General features: G+C 44.2%; 1 protein-coding gene across 8 annotated transcripts in view; it reads right to left on the reverse strand.

Moving 5' to 3' along the window:
• Positions 1–22,371, reverse strand: part of LOC148021248 (ABC transporter B family member 1-like) — a 145,488-nt gene that overhangs the window by 121,726 nt on the left and 1,391 nt on the right. For 3 of the 8 annotated variants that reach the window (XM_087699093.1, XM_087699092.1, XM_087699095.1), the window contains exon 1: positions 11,419–12,757. In XM_087699093.1, coding sequence (XP_087555219.1) covers positions 11,419–11,499 — 81 coding nt within the window. In that variant the 5' untranslated portion in view covers positions 11,500–12,757. Of the gene's footprint in view, positions 1–5,808; positions 6,741–6,763; positions 8,651–11,418; positions 12,759–15,674; positions 15,730–22,371 lie in introns of those variants that run through there. The other 5 variants (XM_087699098.1, XM_087699096.1, XM_087699091.1 and 2 more) reach the window with 4 other exon arrangements.

The raw sequence follows: 22,371 nt of genomic DNA on the forward strand, positions 1-22,371 counted from the left end.
CAACATTCTTTCATGCTTCCATCGTTGCATCCACTTCTGACATGGTATTAGGTTTCAGGATCGACACTCCTGCTGTTCATTTTTTGCTGATTACTGGTCTTCTACTGCTGATCACTGATTTACCCCGACTGCTGCCACCTTCTTTCAGCCTTGTGACACCTGTCTGCTGCAAATCGCCCTGTATCTAGCCTCCTGCAGTCTGCATTTACTGCATTAATTGCTCCTGCTGCTTGCGTTTTGTCTCCAGCAGTCTGTGTTTTCAATTTCTGCATTATTTTATTGAGGTACTGCTGTGTGTAATGCCTGTTTTGTCTGCGTTTTAACTCCTACAGGCTGGGTGACTGTATGTTCAGGTTCTGTTGGCTGTAATCTTCAACTTCTGACTGTGTTTGATCAGATTTTGTCCTTTTTCTAGCAGTTATTTTGTGATCAGCTCTCTACATTGTGTGAACCCCCATTAGTGTAGTCTGTGCTATGCTTTGGCTGTAATTTCTCTTTCCTCCTCTTCTTTCCTTTATTTTCTCTTCCTATCCTCTCTCTCCCTCTTGCTATTCTACTAATGACAAACTTCATGCCCCTGATTACCTAACACACACAGAGTGCTGTTATGAAAGCATGGTTTGTGCAAAAGCAATTATGGTACATTGTTTCTAGAGATTTTGGGCATCTTGAGCACCCCACTCCTCTTCCAGGTGATTTTGACGAGGAAAACTATGAAGAAGCTTTGCTTACATGGGATTCTGATGATGTCCGAGCCTATTTAACTCTTCTTCGTTGTATCTCCAAAGCAATTCTTCCAGAAGTCACCTTCCACAAGACTTCTTCTAAGATTTGGGTGAAGCTTCAAACGTTGCATGAGACCCCTTCAACCATGCATGCCGGTCCCCTTTATGGACAGCTCTAGCAAATAAAGTTTGAGCCAAAGGATACGTCATTCTTGCTTCGTATTTCATGGGTACATAACCAACTTCAACACATGCAATCCACCCTTCAAGAGACTCATCTTGTGGGGACTGTGCTCTACAAGCTCCCTCCAAAGCTTGATGGAGTGGCCAATGCTTTGCGAGCCCAAACATCTTCGACACCAGTGAGCTTTAGACATATGTCCTCAATGCTACTTGAGCATGAGGCGTCTTTGCAATTACAAGGGAGGCTTCCATCCCACTATAGTGGCTCCAATGAAGCCTTTGCAACTTCTAAGAGGGGTGACAGGAAGAGAAGTCGAAGGTCCAGTGCTATCACTGTGGGAAGAAGGGATATTTTCACAAGGATTGCAAAAAATTAACAGCTTCGAGGAAGAAGAAGGAGAAGAAGTAGCAGGATACGGACTCCTTCGCCAAGTCATTCACCTCCTCTAACTTCGACTCAGATCCTCCAGCCCAAGCCAAGGTCAAGGCATGGAAAGGATCATCTTCTTCCCACCGCAAGGGAAGGACTTGGCAACCCTCCTTGTGCTTTCTAGTACTCATGATGCAATCATCTCTCACAACTCTCGAATGCTAGAGAGAAAGTGAGAGAGGGTGGTGAGGTGGGGCAGGTGAGCCTCATCTATATAGGTATATGGGTGCATAGATTCCAAAGAGGGACTTCCTTGACACATTGATTGAAGTTTGGTAGGATTAAAATCTTGGAGCTGGGATTAACTCCTAGGTTCACAATGGGTTGTTACTTGACAGAGAGCAGGATTGGCTCCTAGTACAAGCTCACATGATGGAACACTTTGGCGGTCTTGTCCAAAGGTGGGAAATCCATATTCATGTAAGCTCAGAGGCATTTTTTACAAGACAATCATGTATGCTACTGGGAGGCATTGATGAAAGACAAAGAGAGGTGCTATGATTCTTCTCTATTTTCAGGAGCTGGTACGATTGACATTGACATCACGTTCTCTCGGAGACACCTTGGTGGCTTAATCATCCACTTTTTGGGTATCCATGGTTCTATTTTGGTGGTCTTTGGACTATGATGAGTCATTATCATTGTATTGTATCATATCACCTATGATCTAAGAGAGTATGTTAGTAGTCTGGTCAGCTCATGTGTGAGTTTGTGGGCTATGTTGGGCATTACTGAGTTTATTAGGCATTTTTTAGTTGTAACTAGTGTGATTATTTTGGCATTTTATGCTGGCCAATTTACTGCCATTTATGGCATTCTTTTGGTCTATAAGATTTAGCAGACTCCGAGAGGGATTTTCGTCTCACAGCAATGGTATGTGCAGGAGCTTTTGGCTACATTTGAGATGGGGGGATGTAAGGCCATTTCTACTCCTATGGATCCGAACTGGAAGGCTACTCTCCATAACGATTCACCAACGGTGGATGCTTCCCGCTATCGGCCGTTGATTGGGTCCTTGATATGGCTTCTTAAAACTCGGGTTAATTTGTGCTTTCCAGTTCATGAGTGAACCCGAGGTGGTTCATTGGAAGGTTGCTATGAGGATTTTGCAATTCCTAAGGGGGACCCCCAATCTTGGTATTCATTATCTAGTAGGTATTGGAGATTCAACTTTGGTTCTTATAGAGTGGATAGATTCAGATTGGGCTGGAGATGTTGACCAATGATGGTCAACAACAAGATATTGCTTTAATTTCAATGCAAGTGTTATCTTGTGGAGTAGCAAGAAGCATCCCACATTTGCCCTTTCTTCTACAGAAGCAGAGTATAGAGTGGCATCTTCTACCAAATGTGAGACAGTGTGACTTCAGAGGTTACTAGGAGAGCTTGGCTGCCCATACCACAAACAGGTCCTACAACACTTCATTGCAACAATGAGAGTTGCGTTGCTTTGGCATGGATCCCTATGTTTCATGCTATGTTTTTTTTTTTTTTAATACAATACCATTTCATACGAGAGAAGATCTTGGTTGAGACTATTGATGTGGTTTACTACAAGACACAGGATAGATTTGTTTACCAAGGCGCTTCATCTGATTGTTCTATGACAACATTCTAGACCCCTGATCCTTATGCTGCGTCTAGGATCTAAGAGGGGGTGTTAAAGATTTAGTCATCCCTTGGACTAGCATTCACAAGCTATAGTTGGTGCAATTAGTTCTCTCACGTAGAGTTAACACATTTTTTCAGTCAGTTCTGGGCACCTTGAGCAATCACCATTTCCCGGGCAGAACACACAAGTAGGCAGCTGTGCCACCTGGCAGCCAAAGGCTGATCACTGATTATTTTATTGTTTTTGGCAGCAGTTGGCAGCATTTATGACCTGGTCAGCCAGTTTTCTGGCCACCCTGATTTTCTTATTGAATTATTTCATGCTATGTATTGTAGCCAGCCTGTCTACCCTCATCGCTTGTGTCTTCAGGTGGTGGAGAGAGAGATTGTCTCAAGGAGATACTTCGACAGCCCATTGTATATCTGCCTTCTTCATTTCAGCATTCATTGAGTGCAGATTTCTGCGTTCTTCTATCTCTTTTTTCTCTGCCTCTTGTCTCCCGTTCATTGTCTTTCAGTCTTGTCCATACGCTTCCATATTCGCTGCACTCTCACAAGTATCGCATATCCAAAATCTGGACTTGGGCCAATTGATTTAGGCACCTGCTGCTCTACAAAACATCTCCATGACCATTACAAAGGCCCTAAAGTTACCCTTATTCCCGTCTAGATAGACTAATGTGTCATCTGCAAACTCCACATCCAGAAGCTCCTCAAACTCAAGGATGGATAATCTGATGTCTCTGATACCTGTAGATCTGTCTCTCAAGAAGAAGCTCATGGCCTTTACTACAAACAAGAACAAGAAGGGGGCTAGTGGGCAGCCCTGTCTAACTGATTTTTGAATGATGAATCTATCTCCTCATGCCCCACCAGTCATAGCCTGAGGCAGATCCAAGCAAAGTGATCAATCTGCACAATGTGATCTCCAATATGTCTCCACTTCCTCTGGCAATGAGGTGAATCAATCCCTTCGAAAGTCTCTCTGGCATGACTCTTCTCCCCTTTGTAGGGAAGCCAATGATGCTTTGGCAGATCTCTCCTTCTCTAGAAGGCCCTCTCCACTCCTCGTGGCCTCCTCCTTGAAGAAGGAACTAATCTCCTATAAGCTCTCATCCAAGTCACTACCTACTCATCCAACGGAGAGAAGGGTCTGGATCTCCACATCTATGTGAGTGAATCTCTAAGATCGTCCTCATACAATAATTGCTTTGGAATCGTGACACTAAAGTGGGTTCCTCAAATACTCTCAAAGAGAAGTAACTGAATCGGTGAGTTGTCTGAGAGGGTCATGCCAGGTATAATGCCCGCTAAGCCACACCCAATCGCAAGCCCAATCATCCATATAAAATCGTCAATCCCAGAGAAAGTATTGGCCCCTACTACCCTGTCTCTCCTGAAATATTGGAGCGAGCTTCTGGACCTACCAAACTGTGCTATGAACCATGGGTCCTAGCCTTTGATCTAAAATAGTATCTCCTCCCAAGCAACCTACTCTCCTCTTCTAATAGTTTCCATGCATCTGACTCTCTTATCCTCAAGAGCCTCCACCATATTAAAGTCACCCCCTACTATCCAATGATCCACCTATCGTAGAGACTAAGGGTAGTCCACAATTGTCTCCTATCTCACTGGCCATTGGGAGCATAAATGACCAACAGACCAATAAGTAACTCCTCCACTCTCATTGAGACCCACATAGCCCTCCCTCCAATCACAATACCCTAGCCTTGCACCAATTGGGCTTACTGCTCTCCAACACATATGCATACTCCGGCCTGCATCTTTGGACCTCCCAATAAGTGAGATTCACGCCTAGTAGTAGCTTCCCGCAACATCGGGATATCCTCTCTACTAAGAGATAGTGCTCCTTCAACATGAGAAAGTCAGTTGCTCCCACTAACACACTGCAAATCCTGCCTCATGCGGCTCTAGCCTTATGTGAAGTGTCATCCTCCGAAGGCTCATACAATTCCATGAGAGTATCTTCATGGAGTGCATCCCCAACCTTTCAGACCGGTGTGGCTCTACTACACATGCCTGTCTCTATTGTCTCAAGATGTAGTAGGGAATAGTCCTCGAAGTATGCATCAGAGTACTCTACCTCTTGCTCACTCTTCTATGTCTCCTCACCCTCTTCACCCTATTGGGTGTCGAGTACCTAAGATGGGATCAGCTCTAGGATCTCCACTTGGCGAGGTAGAGATTTGAGAGATGGTGGCAGCTTGCTACATCTCCTAGGTCACTACAAGTATCACTCCCTCTGCGGGGTATGTCTCATTTATCTACTATGTTGTTGTAATCTGTGGTGTTGCCATAATCAAGTGTTCTGGAGTCTCTAGCCCTTGGATAACCAAGGGAGTGGTTGTGGAAGCCATAGGAGACTGAGGTGGTGCCATATGGGCTGGTGGTCTAAGGTCTCTAACCACTCTCCATTGTCCCTCCTTGTCTCAGCTCTAGGCCTCTCTACCTCTGCCCCTATCCTTCATCACGCTCTCGTTGTTGCTCACACAATTTCCTCCTCTATCTAGCATTGTGCCGTCTCTAGCGCTCTATGTCACTCCTCCGTGCCCTAGGTCCACCACCTCCTTCATCTTTAAAGGTTCTGGCATTGGTGAGTCCTACGACATGTTAGAAGTCAAGCTCTCCCGTCTGTCCGTCTTTATGTATGACCGACATCTGTGACAGCTAGTGTGCAGCTGTCTGCATGTGACTACATTGAATAAGTCGGTTTAGCTAGTCGGTGACCTGACTAGAGTTAGTCAGTGAGTTAGTCAGTCTAGTTACACTTACACTAGGTTACTCTTTGTAGTGTGGATATTACTCTAGTGTTGAATAATAAAAGAGAAGAAGAAGAACCTGATGATTCTCGGTTAGCTCCATCCCTGCCTCTCTCTCCCCTCTTTCAACATGGTATCAGAGCGGGACTTGGTGGACACCGTGAAGCTGGAGGAAGTGAAGAGGACACTTAGGTTTTTCCCTGCATTAAACAAGCTGCCATTGTGGGCTGCAGGTGAGCATTTGTTCATTGCATACTCCAGGGTGAAGATCAGTGCTTGTGCCTTGTTGGGAGCCTTGAGGAGGCCAAGAAGACCACATCAAAGTGTGTATCACTCACTACCATCATCATCATCTTTAGAAGCGTGCTGTAATCTAGGTTTGCAGGCAGCGTGAACTGCGCCTGTTTGCTGTTATCATTTGTTGGGCTGCACTTCATCAAATGCTAGTGTCTTTGGTCATCAAATGCTTGGTTATGTCATGTATGAAGTGCTTTGAGATTGCAAGAAGCAAATGCTTGACTTTGAGCTTTGACATGAGTTGAGATCAGAGTGGGCAGATCTGAAAAAAAAGGCCTGCACTGCTGTATACACAGCATACATGGTATATGCAACACATTGAAGAGCTTTGGAAGCTCTCTGACAAGCCCAGAAGCACTCTTGGAGCATAGGTATATGCTGGAGGTCATATGTACCTGTTGTGATCCACTGCAAGCTGATTTTGGTAACTGAAATACTTAGATGTGGAGCATTTCAGACAGGCTGAAAACTGTCATTCAACATGGACAGCAAGCATTTGTTCTTTACTGAAGCATAGTGTGACATTTGGTGACATCTATGAGATGTATGTACTGACATATGTATGTCAGAATGTTCATGGGTTGAGAAAAGCATTAAGTGCTACTGAATGCTGAAATTTTTGGAGCTGAAGCAAATGCAATCTTGTTTTTTTGGCTGAATACAAATTGCAGAAGTAATGTATGACTTTGCTCATTAGAGACAGACAGTCTATGGTCACTACATAGTCATGCATTGACCTTGTCATACTGGAGCAAATGTATGGTTTGGTTGAAGACACTTTGAAGCGGTTTGAAGCTGGTTATGCTGTTTTTTGGTTGACTGCAACCTGCAAACAAAACTGTTGACACTTGTACTTGCTGATTATGCACTGGTTCGTGCTTCTATGCTCATGTCTGGAGTGACATATATACTTGCAGTCATCTGAGAAGACTTGGGACATATATGACATGTGTGCATGTTGTTTTTGGCATTGAAAGTGCTGCTGTTAATCACAGTTTACAGGTTTAGACTGCATGTTTTTGGACCCTGGCAGTGGATTTGCAGGAGTTCAATCTGAAGCAAGTACACGGCATATGTATTGACAGTTATTTCTACGAGCTGGACCACTTGATTGTGGACTATTTTGGGCTGATACTGGGCTGAAATTTACTGGTTTTTTACTGCAATAATTGCAGAAAACTGTCATCAACTGTAGTGGACTGAACTTAGTCAGTCGGACTTATTGACTTGCAGGGAGTCAGGCATTTGACATACAGTCTGTTGCATCATGGCTAATGCACATGGGACTGATAATATCACGCAAATAGTTGGAGAAAAGACAACAAAAACTTTGCATTATGGAAATTCAGAATGAAAATTTTCTGGTTGGCAGAGGATATTGGGACTTATGCACAGGAGATGAAGCAGCTCCTGAATTGTCTGAAGCAAATGCAACAAATGAACAGAAGAGAGCTCACAGGTTATGGATTGAAAGAGCATGTAAGGTACTGCATTGGTTTTCACTATGTATATCCGATGCTATGGCTATTCAAATCACTGGCTGTGAGTCTCCAAAGGATGCTTGGGATATACTAATGAGAAATTATGGAACCATGACACATGCACGGAAGATCCAGTTGAAACAGCAGTTCAATAATATGTCTAGAAATGGCAGGAGCATCCAGGTGTATACCACGGAGATCAAGACCATAGCTGATCAGTTAGCTACCATTGGTTCAAGGGTATCAGAAGATGATATGATTGTTGTTGCATTGAATGGTTTAGGGAAAGAATACAAAGCATTTGACACTTCCATCTCAGTTAGAGTAGATCCCCCTGACTGGGAAGAACTGGTTGCATTGTTGCTGCATGAGGAGGTCAAACTTGGCCTAAATACAGGTCCCAGTGCCTCTCACAGCAGAGACACTGTGTTATACTCTAGCCAGCGTGGCAGAGGAGGCAGCGGCCGTGGTTCATATCGAGGTCGTGGCGACACTCGTAATGCCTATGGACAGCAGCAGCAGCAAGGAAATTGGCATGGTGCCAATACACAGGGCCAGCGAGGATCTGGTGGTTTTAGAGGCAGGGGGAGATCACCTCGAGGAAGAGGAGGTGGATCTGGATCTTGGCAGTTTTCTGATCGGTCCAACAGGGACAAAGATTGCCATTATTGTGGCAGGTATGGGCACATAGCGAAGGAATGTTACAAAAAGCAGAATGACATGAAGGCAAAAGGGAAACAGCATGGGCATTATGCATCCTCTAGTGGTGGTCAGGATGATTAGGTTGATAGACTCTTTGCCATGCAGCATGTGTCCAAGACTGCGTCAAGGCAGAACAGAGATGACAGGTGGTACATTGACTCTAGTGCGTCAAACCACATGACTCAGCATGGAGAGTGGTTTAATGAGATGGTTGCAGGTACACATGGTCATGTATGTACTGGGGATAACACCCAACATGACATAAAGCATAAAGGGATTGTTCCATTGATGATGCCTGATGGCAAGAAGAAAGGCCTGCATGATGTCTTACATGTACCGACCATAACGAAGAATTTGTTGTTTGTGGGTCAAATGGCAGAACAGAATCTGCAAGTGAGGTTTAACAAGGATGGATGTTTCATTGAGGAGTATGGAAATGACTGCAAGCTAATTGCCAAGGGCAGAAGGGATGGCAGGATGTTTACTTTGGAAGCGACCATTCCTGAACTTAAAGCAGCTATGTTTGCTCATGATGAGAGTGCCATCAGAGATGTAGAGATTTGGCACAAGAGAATTGGACAAATAAATGTACAGAAGCTGAAATCCATGCAGCAGAAGGCAGTCGCACTTGGATTACCGAAATTCAAGTATAATGACTTTGGGCATGTGTGTCCTGCATGTCAGTTTGGGAAGCAGGCACGATTTCCTTTCATGAGACATGTACAAAACAGCACTAGGCCTTTGCAGTTGGTGCACTCTGATGTCTGGGGACCGTCGCATAATGCGTCTTTTGGAGGTGCACGGTACTATGTCTCATTTATTGATGATTTCAGCAGGTACACTTGGCTGTACATTTTGAAGCATAAAGATGAGGTGTTTGAAGTCTTTAGAGACTTTAAAAAACATACTGAAAATGAACTTGGTTGCTACATATCAGACTTGCGATCAGATGGAGGAGATGAATATGTATCCAAAGAATTTGACAGATATCTTGCCAAGTATGGGATCAGAAGGCAGCTCACATGTAGCTATACACCGCAGCAGAACGGTGTTGCAGAACGGAAGAACAGAGTCTTAATGGAGTCAGCAAGAGCTATGCTAAATGAGAAGTGTTTGCCTAATGCCTATTGGGCTGAAGCAGTAATGACTGCAGTTTATGTGCTGAATCCCACTCCTATAGCAGGAATACATGCAGTCACCCCTTATGAGAAACTGTAAGGTCATAGACCTGACATTAGGCACTTGAAAGTCTTTGGATGTATTGCGTATGTGCATATACCGGATGAGAAGAGGAAGAAATTGGATCCTAAGGCAGTGAAGAGTGTATTTTTGGGATATGCACAGGAACGAAAAGCATACAAGTGTTATGTACCTTCTACGCATGAGACACTCATCAGCAGAGATGTAGTCTTTGATGAGTTAGCATCGTGGTATGGGAATCCGGTTGTGGTACCTACTGATGGAGCACCTAGTATGAATCATGCTGAAAATACTCCTGCAGAGAGTACTTCTATGAGTGGTCAGACAGCAGATGTATCTTCCGCAGTGAGTCCTTGGTTAGGATGCTTACGGAACCGTAATTCTATGTCCACTGACACGGACATGTCAGTGAGGGGGAGAAATGATAAGGAAAAAAGAAAAGAAAAGGTTTTTGAGGATGTGACAGGACCACTCACAGCAAGCTATGAGTCATCGAGTAGTGACAGCTTAGATAGCGAACTGGGGATTCCGTCTGTTATGACGTCAGGTGCTAGGCAGAGCCGTTATGTGCCGCCTCATGAGAGGCAAGCTCAGAGTGAGCCACAGCTCAGGAGATCAGAGATGATCAGGAGACCTGTTGACAGGTTTACGTACACTGGTTACGCTGCAACGCACTATGCTTACATAACAAGGCTCCGAGAGCCTGGTATGCTAGGATCAGCAGCTACTTGCAGAGCCTTGGATTTGTTGTTGGCAGGGCTGATCACAGCCTGTTCACAAAGAAGACTGACAGTGGCTTGGTAGTGCTGGTCATATATGTTGATGACCTGATAATTACTAGAGATGATGACATGGGAATTCAGCATGCAATGAAGATGCTGAAATCTGAATTTGACATGAAAGATCTAGGAGATCTGAAGTATTTCTTGGGTATTGAGGTTGTACCAGCTGAAAATGGTTTATGGCTGATGCAGAAGCACTATGCCATGGAAATGCTTAAGAAGTATGGCATGGCTGAATACAAACCACTGGATACACCTCTGGATCAGAATGTAAAGCTAGACATGAACACTGGGGCTGAAGTTGAAGATGTGACTATGTACAGGCAGATGGTTGGCAGTCTGATTTACTTAACCATCACTAGGCCTGACTTGAGCTATGTTGTAGGGCTGATAAGCCAGTTTATGCAGAAGCTCAGGAAGCCGCACTTGGATGCAATTAGATGCATCATGAGATATGTTAAGTCCATTGTAGACTATGGGCTGTTCTATGTCGGAGATAAGCCCTTGACACTGATTGGATACACAGATGCAGATTGGGCAGGATGCTCATTTGACAGACGGTCTACGAGTGGCTATGCTTTTGGCTTTGGTAGCGGCATGATCAGCTGGAGCAGCAAGAAGCAGCCTACGGTTGCTTTATCCAGTACTGAGGCTGAGTACAGGGGAGCTGCATTGGCAGCATGTGAGATTGCATGGCTGCTCAAGCTTATGGCTGACTTGAATATACAGATTGATGCTCCAGTGACACTGTTATGCGACAATCTCAGTAGTGTACTCCTGGCCATGAATCCAATTTACCATGCCAGGACAAAACACATAGAGATACACTACCACTTCATTCGAGAGATGGTTCTTGCAGGAAAGGTTGATCTCATGCATGTGAGGACTGATGAGCAAGTTGCAAATATCTTTACCAAGTCTTTGGGTAAAGATAAGTTTTGTGGTTTTAGACAGCTACTTGGTGTGCAGATGCTGTCTTGAGCTTAAGGGGGAGTGTTAGAAGTCAAGCTCTCCCGTCGGTCCGTCTTTATGTATGATCGACATCTGTGACAACTAATGTGCAGCTGTCTGCATGTGACTACATTGAATAAGTCGGTTTAGCTAGTCGGTGACTTGACTAGAGTTAGTCAGTGAGTTAGTCAGTCTAGTTACACTTACACTAGGTTACTCTTTGTAGTGTGGGTATTACTCTAGTATTGAATAATAAAAGAGAAGAAGAAGAATAACCTGATGGTTCTCGGTTAGCTCCATCCCTGTCTCTCTCTCCCCTCTTTCAACACGACACTCCGCTGCAAGATGTCCAATCATCCTGCATGTGAAGCACTGGCCCAAGGGTCCGGACTCGGTGAGAAAACCAACGTAGACGGAGGGAATCCTAATGGTCCAAGGGAGGGAATGTAGGGACTCTGTGGGATTGATAACTTGAACTAATGGGCATCTGTGTGGGCCTTCTGAGACTGCGTTGGCAAATGTCCTCTCTCCCTTATGATGTGAACAAATGTGCTACCAATCTCGGAAAGGTATGGCATGAAGTACTCATCAAGGCCAAGAAAAATGGTGATGGCAATGCCATCTCCGAGCGATGAGTAGTCCCGACCCTCCATCCATCTATCAAAGTATGCCACTAAAGATCTAACATCAAGCAGACTGGTAGCAAGCACTGCCTCCATCTGCTCAAGAAAGCTGAACTGGAGCATGGAGCACCCTTTCTCCCTAAGGGTACCATTCGTGTGACCCTGGCTAGGGTGCCAGTAACAGTTGACGGGATGGAGTCCTTGGGAATGCAAACAGACGGGTGGTCTCCAACCAATCTACAGGCTAGAGAAGACACCTCAACGGCCACCACTCTATCCCTAAGTGCTAGCTCTGTATCCAGAGCAAAGCGGATCGGGAGCATCGGCCAAGTGTGTGCCAGGGGATGCACCAGAGCCCCCTAGTGGTGGTGGGCGAGTGGCTGCTATCTCGTGCGACACACTAGCTCCATGTGACTGTGGTGTTAGCTCTGATAAGATGACTGGTGCCCAGCTCTGCTCTGGCAATTCTAGCCTCCGAGGTAGATGAGCCAAAATAGGGGAGATGGATGCAGCTTGGGTGAGGAACCAGACAAAGACTGCAAGGGTGGATGGGGAACCTAAAGATGCATCCATGTGTGTTGCAAAATAGTGGCGTTGGAGGGAGGGCTGGCGAGGGCAAGATGGTAGCAGGCAGGGATGGTGGCAGGCAAGGCTGCTTTTTAGCGGGTAAGCAGGTGGGAGGGCAGTGGTGGTGAAGGGAGGGTTGACGCCTGTGCAGGTTGCGGTAACGAGCAGGGTTAGCGGCGGGCAGGCAAGTGGAAGCCGGGCAAGGTGGGCGTTAGCTACGCAAGTGAAAAGGCAGCTGTGCAAAGAGCGTAAACGTGACAGGCGGGAAACGTGCGCAAGCGCCAATGTCGTCCGGGCTATTGGATTAGTCGAGATAGGCGGAGTCAACAGCGGGGTGCGTGTCTCGTCAAACTCCGTCGTCAACGACGTTCGTTGACTTGTCGGGCAGGGGGCCTGCTTGAAGCAAGGACGGTGCTTCCCAGAGTAGGGGGACTTTGGCCTTTGTGTGTTAGTAATTTAGTTCTATCTGTGAGACCTCTCTCCCATCTCCCATTCTCTCCCAGATTCTGCTCAGCTACCATATTATCACTCTATCTCTCACATATCTCATGGGTTTGGTCACAGATCCTAGTAGCAATGCTTCACAATGTCTAATCACTTTTCCAACCTCTTGTGGGCTTCGAGCTATGGATCCATCTACTCTTCTAAGTCTCACGACTACCTGTCTATAGTGTCTGGGTGCCGTAGCATAAAAGAATTCTCTATTGAACCTACCTCATGCGTGTCCAATAGAAAGATTTGGCATGATATTCCAATCTAGCTTCTTTCATGGCACCTAACTCTGCTTTGGTAGTGTCATCCTCATAGCCACCATCTACACCCTGAGCGTCCGTCTCTCCTCTCTTAGTGCTACCAGCAATGCTCTTCGTGAGGCCTCCTCTCTAAAGAAAATTTTCATCTCTTGGAGATACTTGTCCATATCTCTAGCTGCCTGATCATCTGACAATGGTCTAGACCCCCAAATTTGTGCAATGTGCTGATTAAGATCATCACCAAAGGCTATCCCAAATGCTAATGTTGGAAGAGAGCCAAGTGATTCTCTCAAGGAGAATTAGCTGAATAGGGGAGCCATCCAAACGAGTAGTGCCCAAAATAAGGCCAGCTAGGTCTTGTCTATCAAAAGCCCAATCATCTACATAAATTCATCGACCCCACAAAAGGTCATGGATAGTGCTGCCGTATCTCTCCTAGAACACTAGATAGAACTTGTGGGTCTACAAAACTTTGTTGTACCATGGCCCCCAATCTACAAGATAAACCCCCAAGATACTTGCTCTCCTGCTCTAATGATATAGATGCATTTGCGTCTCCTATCCTCCAAAGTGTCATTCCATATTAAAATCTCCACCTACTATCCAATCATGAACCCGAGGCAGAAACAGATAGTCCCAAACTATCTCCTATCCCATTGACCATTTTGGGGCATAAACAGCCAGCAATCCAATGAGTGCATCAGTAACTCTCAGGGAGACTAAAATCTCCCTCCCTAGGACCAAGAATGCCCTGGTCATGCACTGTATGTGTACACTAGTCTTCTATACATGTAGAGACTCTTGTTTTGATCTCCATATCACCAATTATAGTTGGGGCCCAATAACTGAAACCATATCTTGATAGTAGCTTCCCACCCAATGGTAAACCAATAGTCATTACCCCCAATGCATTTATTAACAACCATTAATCCATCATTGTACAAGAAGTCCTTGCCGCCCTCGATCCAGCTATCAAAGAATGTCTAGTGGTTTGGTAGCAAGTGCTGCCTTGCACTATTCCGAGTGATGAATTGAACCTGAAGCACCCCTTTTCAAAGGATACTACTGTTGAAGCTTGTTGTATCCCTAGGTAGGGTATCCATAAGAGCTGCTTGAATGGTGTCCTTCAAGGTTTGAAATGGTGGTCAATCTCTCACTTGTTGATAGGCCAGAAATCATGCTTTGAGGGCCACCACTCTAGTATCCTTAATGGCAAGCTTCATGTCAAGAGAGAAACAAATAAGTGGGAAGGCATCAGCTGAGGAAGCAGGAGAAGAGAGGGAAGTAGGACAGAGGGGACTCGCCATGCGGAGGGCAGGGGGGAAGTCCCTTCTGGATGATAGAGGACCAGCTGCTAACCTGGACATCACCTTCACTTCTTCATTTTGTTGGGATTGAACCGCAATAGGGGAGTGAGGAGCTATCACAAGGGAAGGGGGAGTAATCCATGAAGAAAATAGGAACATGGAGTAGGCTTTTTCTTTTTTGGTTGTGTGTGATGTGTTACTACACTAGGGTCCCCTGTAGATGATGAAGACTCGCCGCTATTCTGCAAATCACCTTCACTTCTTTATTTTGCTGTGATGTCCTTTTGGACATCATTTGCTCCTGAGTTTTACCAAGGGAATTCTATTGTGATGGTGACTGAAGGACTGAGGAAGAAAGGGATGAGGCTCCAAAGAGAAGTGAAAAAGGACCACAAGAGAGGAGTGAGTAGCTGCCACGAGGGGAGGGGGGAGCATGCAAGAAGAGCGTAGGAAGATGGACTGCTGAGGCTGGCTGTAGGTGGGGAGAAAGCTGATGAGGCAGAATGCAGGCTGAGAAGTGACGAGAGAAGGATGGAGGGTGCTGGGATGCAGCACACAGAGCCAAGGCAGCATGCAAGCTAGGGGAGGAAGGCGACTAGGCACATTTTAATGTGCGTGTGTTTTGGGGTCTTTTTTGGTTTGGTGGTGTTTTCCACAAACTGGGAGAGGGCACAGCCCAGAAGAGGAGGCTGGAGCAAAGCACATGCTGAAGTGGCAGGCAAAGCTGGCTGAGAGGTGGGTAGGAGACAAGGTAACTAGGGGGGCAGCGGATGTCAGCTCAGCTGGCTATCAGAGCAGGGTTCAGCTTGACACTAGTATATCATTGCTACTTTTTCTTGCAGAACAAAACAGCGGTTCCAACAAAAAGTTGAAGCAGAAGTACAGGAAGAGACTCACTAAGACTTTGAATGATATTTTTGTGAGATAAATGTAAAGGTAGCTGAAGCAACCAGTAGCCAAAAGAAGGAGAGAATAAGAAATCTTTGGAGATGACCATTGACCAAGTAGTTGAAAAACATAGTGAAAAGCAACAAAGCTACCACACTGCTAGTTCTCAATTTCATACCAGGATAGAAGAAGACAAAACACACTCATAGCACGAAAATAGCTTGTACAACTAATCAACTGACCCTTAACCTATCTATGGTGCACAGACTTTACATACTTTTGAAGCAAACAGAGAATGCAAGTTATTTATAATAGCATTGACATTGGCACATTATACTGGTTGATTTTAATAAGAGCAAGTGATCATAGAGCAAATTGAGAAAGAATGTCCATACCAGCCCATGCAGAAGGTATGCTAGATGCCGACACTAAAAACAAGTATAGAGTAATCTGCACATTAACTCAGGAAACCCAGAGGGTTGTCAAAGAGGCAGCTTTTCAAACAATGCAAAATAAACTGATTAATGTTAACATTCATAGCATCTGCAACATGTAAAATAAAAGATTGCCATACAATAATAACTAAATGCAAAACCAACAATGCATTCCTGCTAATAACTTGCAAAAATAGCATATGTCCCTTCTGTATGGGCAGTAAGGATATTAGCTCACAACTACATTTCTTCCATTGCATTTGGAACCCATGCTTAGCATAGACAAGTACCCAGAAAAAATCTTGATGGCCTATGGCAGCCCGCTTATAGATATGTATTATGGGCATGCTCAAGCTATTAAAAAGGTGGCTTCATGCCTCAGAATGATATCAAAGAAAAGAGGTTCTAGGCTTTATGCCTCAGAATGATGTCAAAGAAAAGAGGTTCTATTTATACAAGATTAATCAAAGCTTCTCGTCTTGCTTACTTCTTCCATGTGGCTCATCCTTACATTGCTCAGTTTATAATGCTTGCCTGTCAACATATCCTCACAGTTCTTTCCTAGGTATCAATAAATCAACTCTTGAGAATTTATTTTCCCTTTTCAACAAGCAGCGAAACCTCTACTGGCATATGCAAGCAGAATTCCTGGATTGCAAGTTTCAATGACATACTTTCATCAGTAATGGAGCATTGAGGTCAATGGACAGGAATCAAGACTGTTCCTGAGACTGACTGACCTGTCTACAGCAAGTTTGACCAGTCTAATCATCAGGTTTGACTGCTCGGTCAACATGTTTTGAACAGTTATCAGACAAGTTTAACTGATCCAACAAAGCCAAACCCATTCATTTTTTATAGCATATATACCATCATGCACAGGTCCAGTCAGCAAACAAGTAGATAGTGGGTACTTCTTTGGCATTACTGATGAAATTATTCAAAACTGAGTAAAAGGGCTCAATAGCTGGACTGAAGCAAACCTAGGAGCAAAAGTGCCTATGAAAGCCTAGCTGAATGGAATTTAGGAGCAAGGATACCTGGAACCAGTCATCACCGGAGCTCAAACTGTCAGAAAGAGTGTATAGCAATCCTGTTAAAACCTGCAGTCTCCCAGTATTTCCTGATACCTCATGCTGGTGAGAACACATGATAAGCTACCACTGTAGTAAAGATCAGTTACAATGTTAATTGAGAAGGATACTTCGGTGCATTTTTCTATACACACACCCTCCTATTTTTATCCTAGAAATATAATGCTTTTGTTTTCTTTCCACAGACCACAGATGGAAGCATCGTGCACAATGTAAAATGATTTGTATAGACACTTTATGGTCTACCAATACATCAGCATGAAGTGTGGGATTTTCTTGTGTTAAAGCTTCGATAATTGTGGTTACTGCTGAAAAGGCAGCAAAAGCTTTAACACGAGAATCCGACAGTTCATGCTGTAGTGATGGCAGACTATAAAATAACTACAGACATCATTTTACATCACCTATGTGGCTGTCAGGGTAGGAAAATTCAGTCAGTCCGCATGGGCTATCATTGCAACTCACACGAAGCCTGCTTGGTCCTCATAAAGAACCAAGGAACGTTAAAGGCTTGGGGGTAACAGCAGGCTATTCAGACTCTGGACCAGTGGTTGCCATTGCAAATACTAGGCGGAGGTGAACTCAACCCTTCTTCCATCAACCTCCAACAAGGATTGAAGACAGCCACTACATGGAAAATGACAGAGGCTGCTACCATGCGTAAAATGTCAAGAACCAACTGGAAAAAGGAGGGAAGGGAAGAAGCAGAGGATGAGAAGATTCAGCATTTCACTGTTGTGGGAAGATTCAGCAGTGGGTAGTATGACTATACAACAGCCCATTGAGGAAACTGTTAAAAGATGAGTGCACGGAGCAGCAGTGCTGTATGCATACATGCTGCATAAAAAATCAGCCCCACATTCCAGGCAACAATCTGACAGGCAAATACAGATTCACAGTCTCACTCTCTCACAAGCCCATGCACACAACAGCTGTCAACCTGGCTGGTCCCATTTATAGATATACATGCCCCCGGCTACCGGGTTCCCCTTACCTCAGTGGATGGTACACTGGACCAATAAAAATAATTCTCTGGAGTATTTTTCTACATAAGGCTTTCAACCCACAGTCCAAGTAGCATGTAATAAGCCCATCCTCTCAAGTGAGTTAGAATCATGGACTGACAAACTGCGTAATGGCTCATGAAGACTGCTAGCCAAGGACCACCACAGTAGCAGCTGTTCACAAAAATGTGCTAAGTTTGCATGATCTCCTCCTATACAATCGATTCACCATGACTACAAAGCTGCACATAACATCCTCTCACGTGTAGCTTGTTTGTAAGAGGGCCTTTCCACCAGCCCAAGTAAAAAGCATGCAGTTCATGTACCCTTCCTTGTCACATCAGCACCCTGCCACTTTACTCTTCCTGGGCCTTGACATGGCAAAGTACTGCCCATTGATGAAGGACCTTGATCACCTATTCGACACCATGTTGCCCACATCCTTCATAGACGCAATGACAGAAGTAGGGATTCTGAAGGTACGGGTAGTAGTGGCAAATGTCAAAATGATACCTAAAGTGTTGGACATAGTAGCCTGTAACTCTATAGTGAATCAGCAGATTATTGTCATGGTGCAGCTTAGGCAGTCTCAGATGCCATGTCTTTGGTTAACATGCTTTGTTATCAGTCATGTGTATCATGCATAGTCATCTCCTGCCTGTGAGCCTCAATCTGAGTCAGAGGCAGGGACATTAGGAGCTCTAACATTCAGCCTGTCGTGTGTTTTGGCATTCAGAATTTTCTTTCTCCGTCAGGTTTTAGGTGTGTTCACACTGGCTGCTTAGTTTCCAGCCTCTGCATTTTTTTTGAATGATTTTTGTCTGCGTTCACACTGGCCTGATGAGACAACCAGCATTTATGATGGTGATCAGCATATTTCCCTGTTTTTTATGCAGTCAGCCAGTATTTATGGCCACTACAGGAGCAGGTCAGCGAGTTTTGGGCTGATGCTACTATTTATCTGCAACCCCCAAGGTTAGCAGATTATTTTGTCTTGCAAGTTTTCAGCACACTCCGTCATCTCGGTCATTCCTCTACCTTCCAATGCTGTCATCCATCATCAGCCTGATCCGGTGACCTCACTGACACCTTTGGCATGCAGGGACAGATCAATCCTCCATGTATTCAGCTTTCTTTCAGAGTTCAGTGCAGATTTTCTTCTTCCATTCTCTTCTTTCATTGTAGTCTTTCTCTTTTCTTCTCTCTCTGTGTTCGTGTTTCCTCTATTAGTAGATTAGTCATCTCATGAGCGAGTCTATGTATGTGTATTTGTGGGCTAGGCAAACAAATTATTTTAGGCATTTTTCCAGTGCTTGTTTAAATTGGGGTTTCTAGCATTATTTTATGGCCAACCAGCATTTTATGATTATTTTATTGCTGGCTGACCTGATGCATTTTGGGCATTATTTCATGCCTATCTATTCATGCTCCCTCCTCGGCCATTATTATTCACTTGCAATCTTCCAGAGCAAGTCCTGTTGGAGAGAAGAATCTCATGTTTGGTATATGAATTCCATTTCTTGAGTCTATCTCTGAGTTCTCCCTTTGCAATGTTCTTCTATTCCTCTATTTTCTATTTTCTCTTCAATTGTGCAGTCTATTACAATAGTCTTCTACACTTCCATCACTACACCCACTTCTGGCATGGTATCAGACATCCTTGTTCGGGTCTTGGGTGCTGTTTTTTGCTGTGGACAGTCTGCCCTCAACACCTTCGTGCTACTACTGATCAGCCTTCTAGTATCTGCTTCTACCTAGGCGATCTGTCACTAATCAAAATCAGCATGTTTCAGTCATCTAATACCTGTGTTTTGTCTACAGCTGGCTGCATTTTGATTTTCTGCATTATTTTATTGTTGTACGGCTGCATTTAATGCTTGGATTGACTATGTTTTTCATTCAGTTGTCTATCTTTTTCTGTTTCTGACCTTATGTGATGCCAGGAGGCATATTCCACGGTGGATTCCGTGCCACGGTGGATTCCGTGAGGTTTTACGGTGGATTCCGTAAACTTAGATGACCGGGGCTCATACACAAAGAGGATTCTTTGTGAGAAGTTGATGGGGACGCCTGTCCTTTTCGGGCGTTTCATTAATTTAGTGTGTACATGGGTGATTCCATAGCGGGTGATTCCGCAAAATGCATATTAAATTAATAAACGGTGGATTCCGTGAGGTTTTACGGTGGATTCCGTAAACTTAGATGACCGGGGCTCATACACAAAGAGGATTCTTTGTGCGAGAAGTTGATGGGGACGCCTGTCCTTTTCGGGCGTTTCATTAATTTAGTGTGTACATGGGTGATTCCATAGCGGGTGATTCCGCAAAATGCATATTAAATTAATAAACGTTTATGAGTTTAGAGTGCGCACTCATAATAAATTAAGGTTAGGATTTATTTCTAACCAGTTGATTTATTTATGTAGCTGAAGACTGCTAGGTATTCACTTTTGTCGGTTTAATTGTATTATTTTACTAACGATTGTGAATGCTTCAGTTGATGTGTAGAGATAGCAGCAGTGGCGGAGGAAAGCATTGGAGTCTAGCGGGTATTCGACATTTGGACTATATTTTGATAGGCGCCACGCCTATATTTTGTTATGTCTATTGAGACATTGATTATTGATTATTATTTTGTATGCGCTTATGCGCCCGGATATGTTATTTCTATTTGGACATTGAGATTGGGCGTGCTAGACTCTATGGGCACCGTCCACTAGCTTTATTTTCCTATTTTTGTAGAAAGCAAACTCAAAAGCTAAAAAGCTTGTCATATTTTTGTAATTGGGCTATTATTGAGCATGAAGATTGGAAATATACATTAAATACATGCTTTGTGAAGCGCTCACACAAGGGCATGGGGGAAATTGAACCCAATTTGTCTCTTGCCTCTTGTCGTGCATGCTTTTACATGGTTTTTTGTGCAAAAAGGTAGAGTTCTTTGTTCTTGGGGACCTTCCGGGATTCACCACGTGAGCTATCTGCGACCGATCTGCGCACCATTATGCAAGCTAGATGATAGCATTTTCAGGTCTTTTTGGCTGTAATCTTTATCTTCTAGCTATATTTGATCTGATTTTCCCTATTTCAGCAGTTGTTTGTGACCCGCTGTCTATATACTGCGTGTGAACTCGTGTCAAGTGCAATCTGTGTTGTGTTTGGATGAACTCTCTCTCTGCTTCTCTTCTTTTCTTTATCTTCTCATCCTATCCTCTCCAAATGGCACCTCCTTGTTGCTCTTCTGATGATAAAGTTCACGGTGCTGACTATCTCACATGACGTGCTACCATGAAAGGTTGGTTCGTGCAAAAGCAATTATGGTATTTGGTTACAAGAGCTATCGAGTGTCCCCAACCTCCCACTCTTCTTCCAGATGATTGGGACCATTTCAACCACAAGGAAGCTGCGCTTAAATGGGATTATGATGATGCTTGTGCTTGTTTTGCTCTTCTTTGATATATCTCTAATTTAGAGGTTCTACTGATCACCTTCTGCACAATAGCTTCAACAATATGGGAGAAGCTTTAGATGTTATACAAGGTTCCCTCAACCAAGCGTGTAGTTACCCTCCATGGCCAACTCCAGCACATGAAGTTCGAGCTAGAGGATACTATCCAGTCTTTCTTACTAAATTGTGTTACACAGGTACAGAATCAGCTTGACTTCCGTTTCTATCAGCGTCACATTCCACTCAAACTGGATGTAGTCCTAGTCCAAATGCAAAGACATAGAACAAACCCACACATGGCAAAGCTGGTTAAAATGGAGTTAGACAGATTGCTTGGTGTAGGATTCATTGCTATAGTTCATCGAGTAGAATGGATCTCTGCTATTTCCAAAAAGGAATAAGAAGATCAGAATCTATGTGGATTACTGGAAGCTAAATGAAGCAACATTCTAGATCCTTTCCCCTGCCATTTTTGGATAGTATCCTGGATGAAATAGCTGATCACAAGATGTACTCCTTTCTCAATGGTTTAAGTGGTACATCTTATAGGGTTTGCCTGTTTGCTGTGGTCACTCCCTATTTATAGCTGCCCAGTCCATACCTCTCATACCATTCAGACCAGATTATCATTCCTTCCAGCCATCACTCTCACTCGTCTTCCTAAGACAAATTTTCTACCATCATAACAGTACCCTCACTGATAGATCTCCACATCATGCAGGAGGGGGGCCAATTGTGTGCAGCCTCGCATCAATTATTTCAGATCAGTGTTCCTTCTGCTCTTTGTGTTTTATCTGTGTACATTATCTTCTCTTTGTGTTCCTTTTCCATTGCGCACTCTCCCAGCCATAGCCTGTTTTTCACCCTACAATACCGTAAATTCCAGTGGTGCTACACTCCTCATCCATGGCTTCTTTGCCCCCCTCCCACCGCGCCCCGCCCCCCCAAATCCCCCAAACAAAAAAGAACTGCCCTGACAGGCCTTCTATAGATGTGATGTGATGTGATCTGCACCCAGCTCTAGAGCATTTGTACTCCCTTGTATTTTCTTCTGCATAATATAATTAGCCACAATTTTTTCACAAAAAAAAAAGGTTGTCTGGACTGATCTGA

Source organism: Lygodium microphyllum, chromosome 18, assembly GCF_053477565.2.
Source record: "Lygodium microphyllum isolate KBCC chromosome 18, Lygodium_microphyllum_v1.1.10, whole genome shotgun sequence".
NCBI lineage: Eukaryota > Viridiplantae > Streptophyta > Polypodiopsida > Schizaeales > Lygodiaceae > Lygodium > Lygodium microphyllum.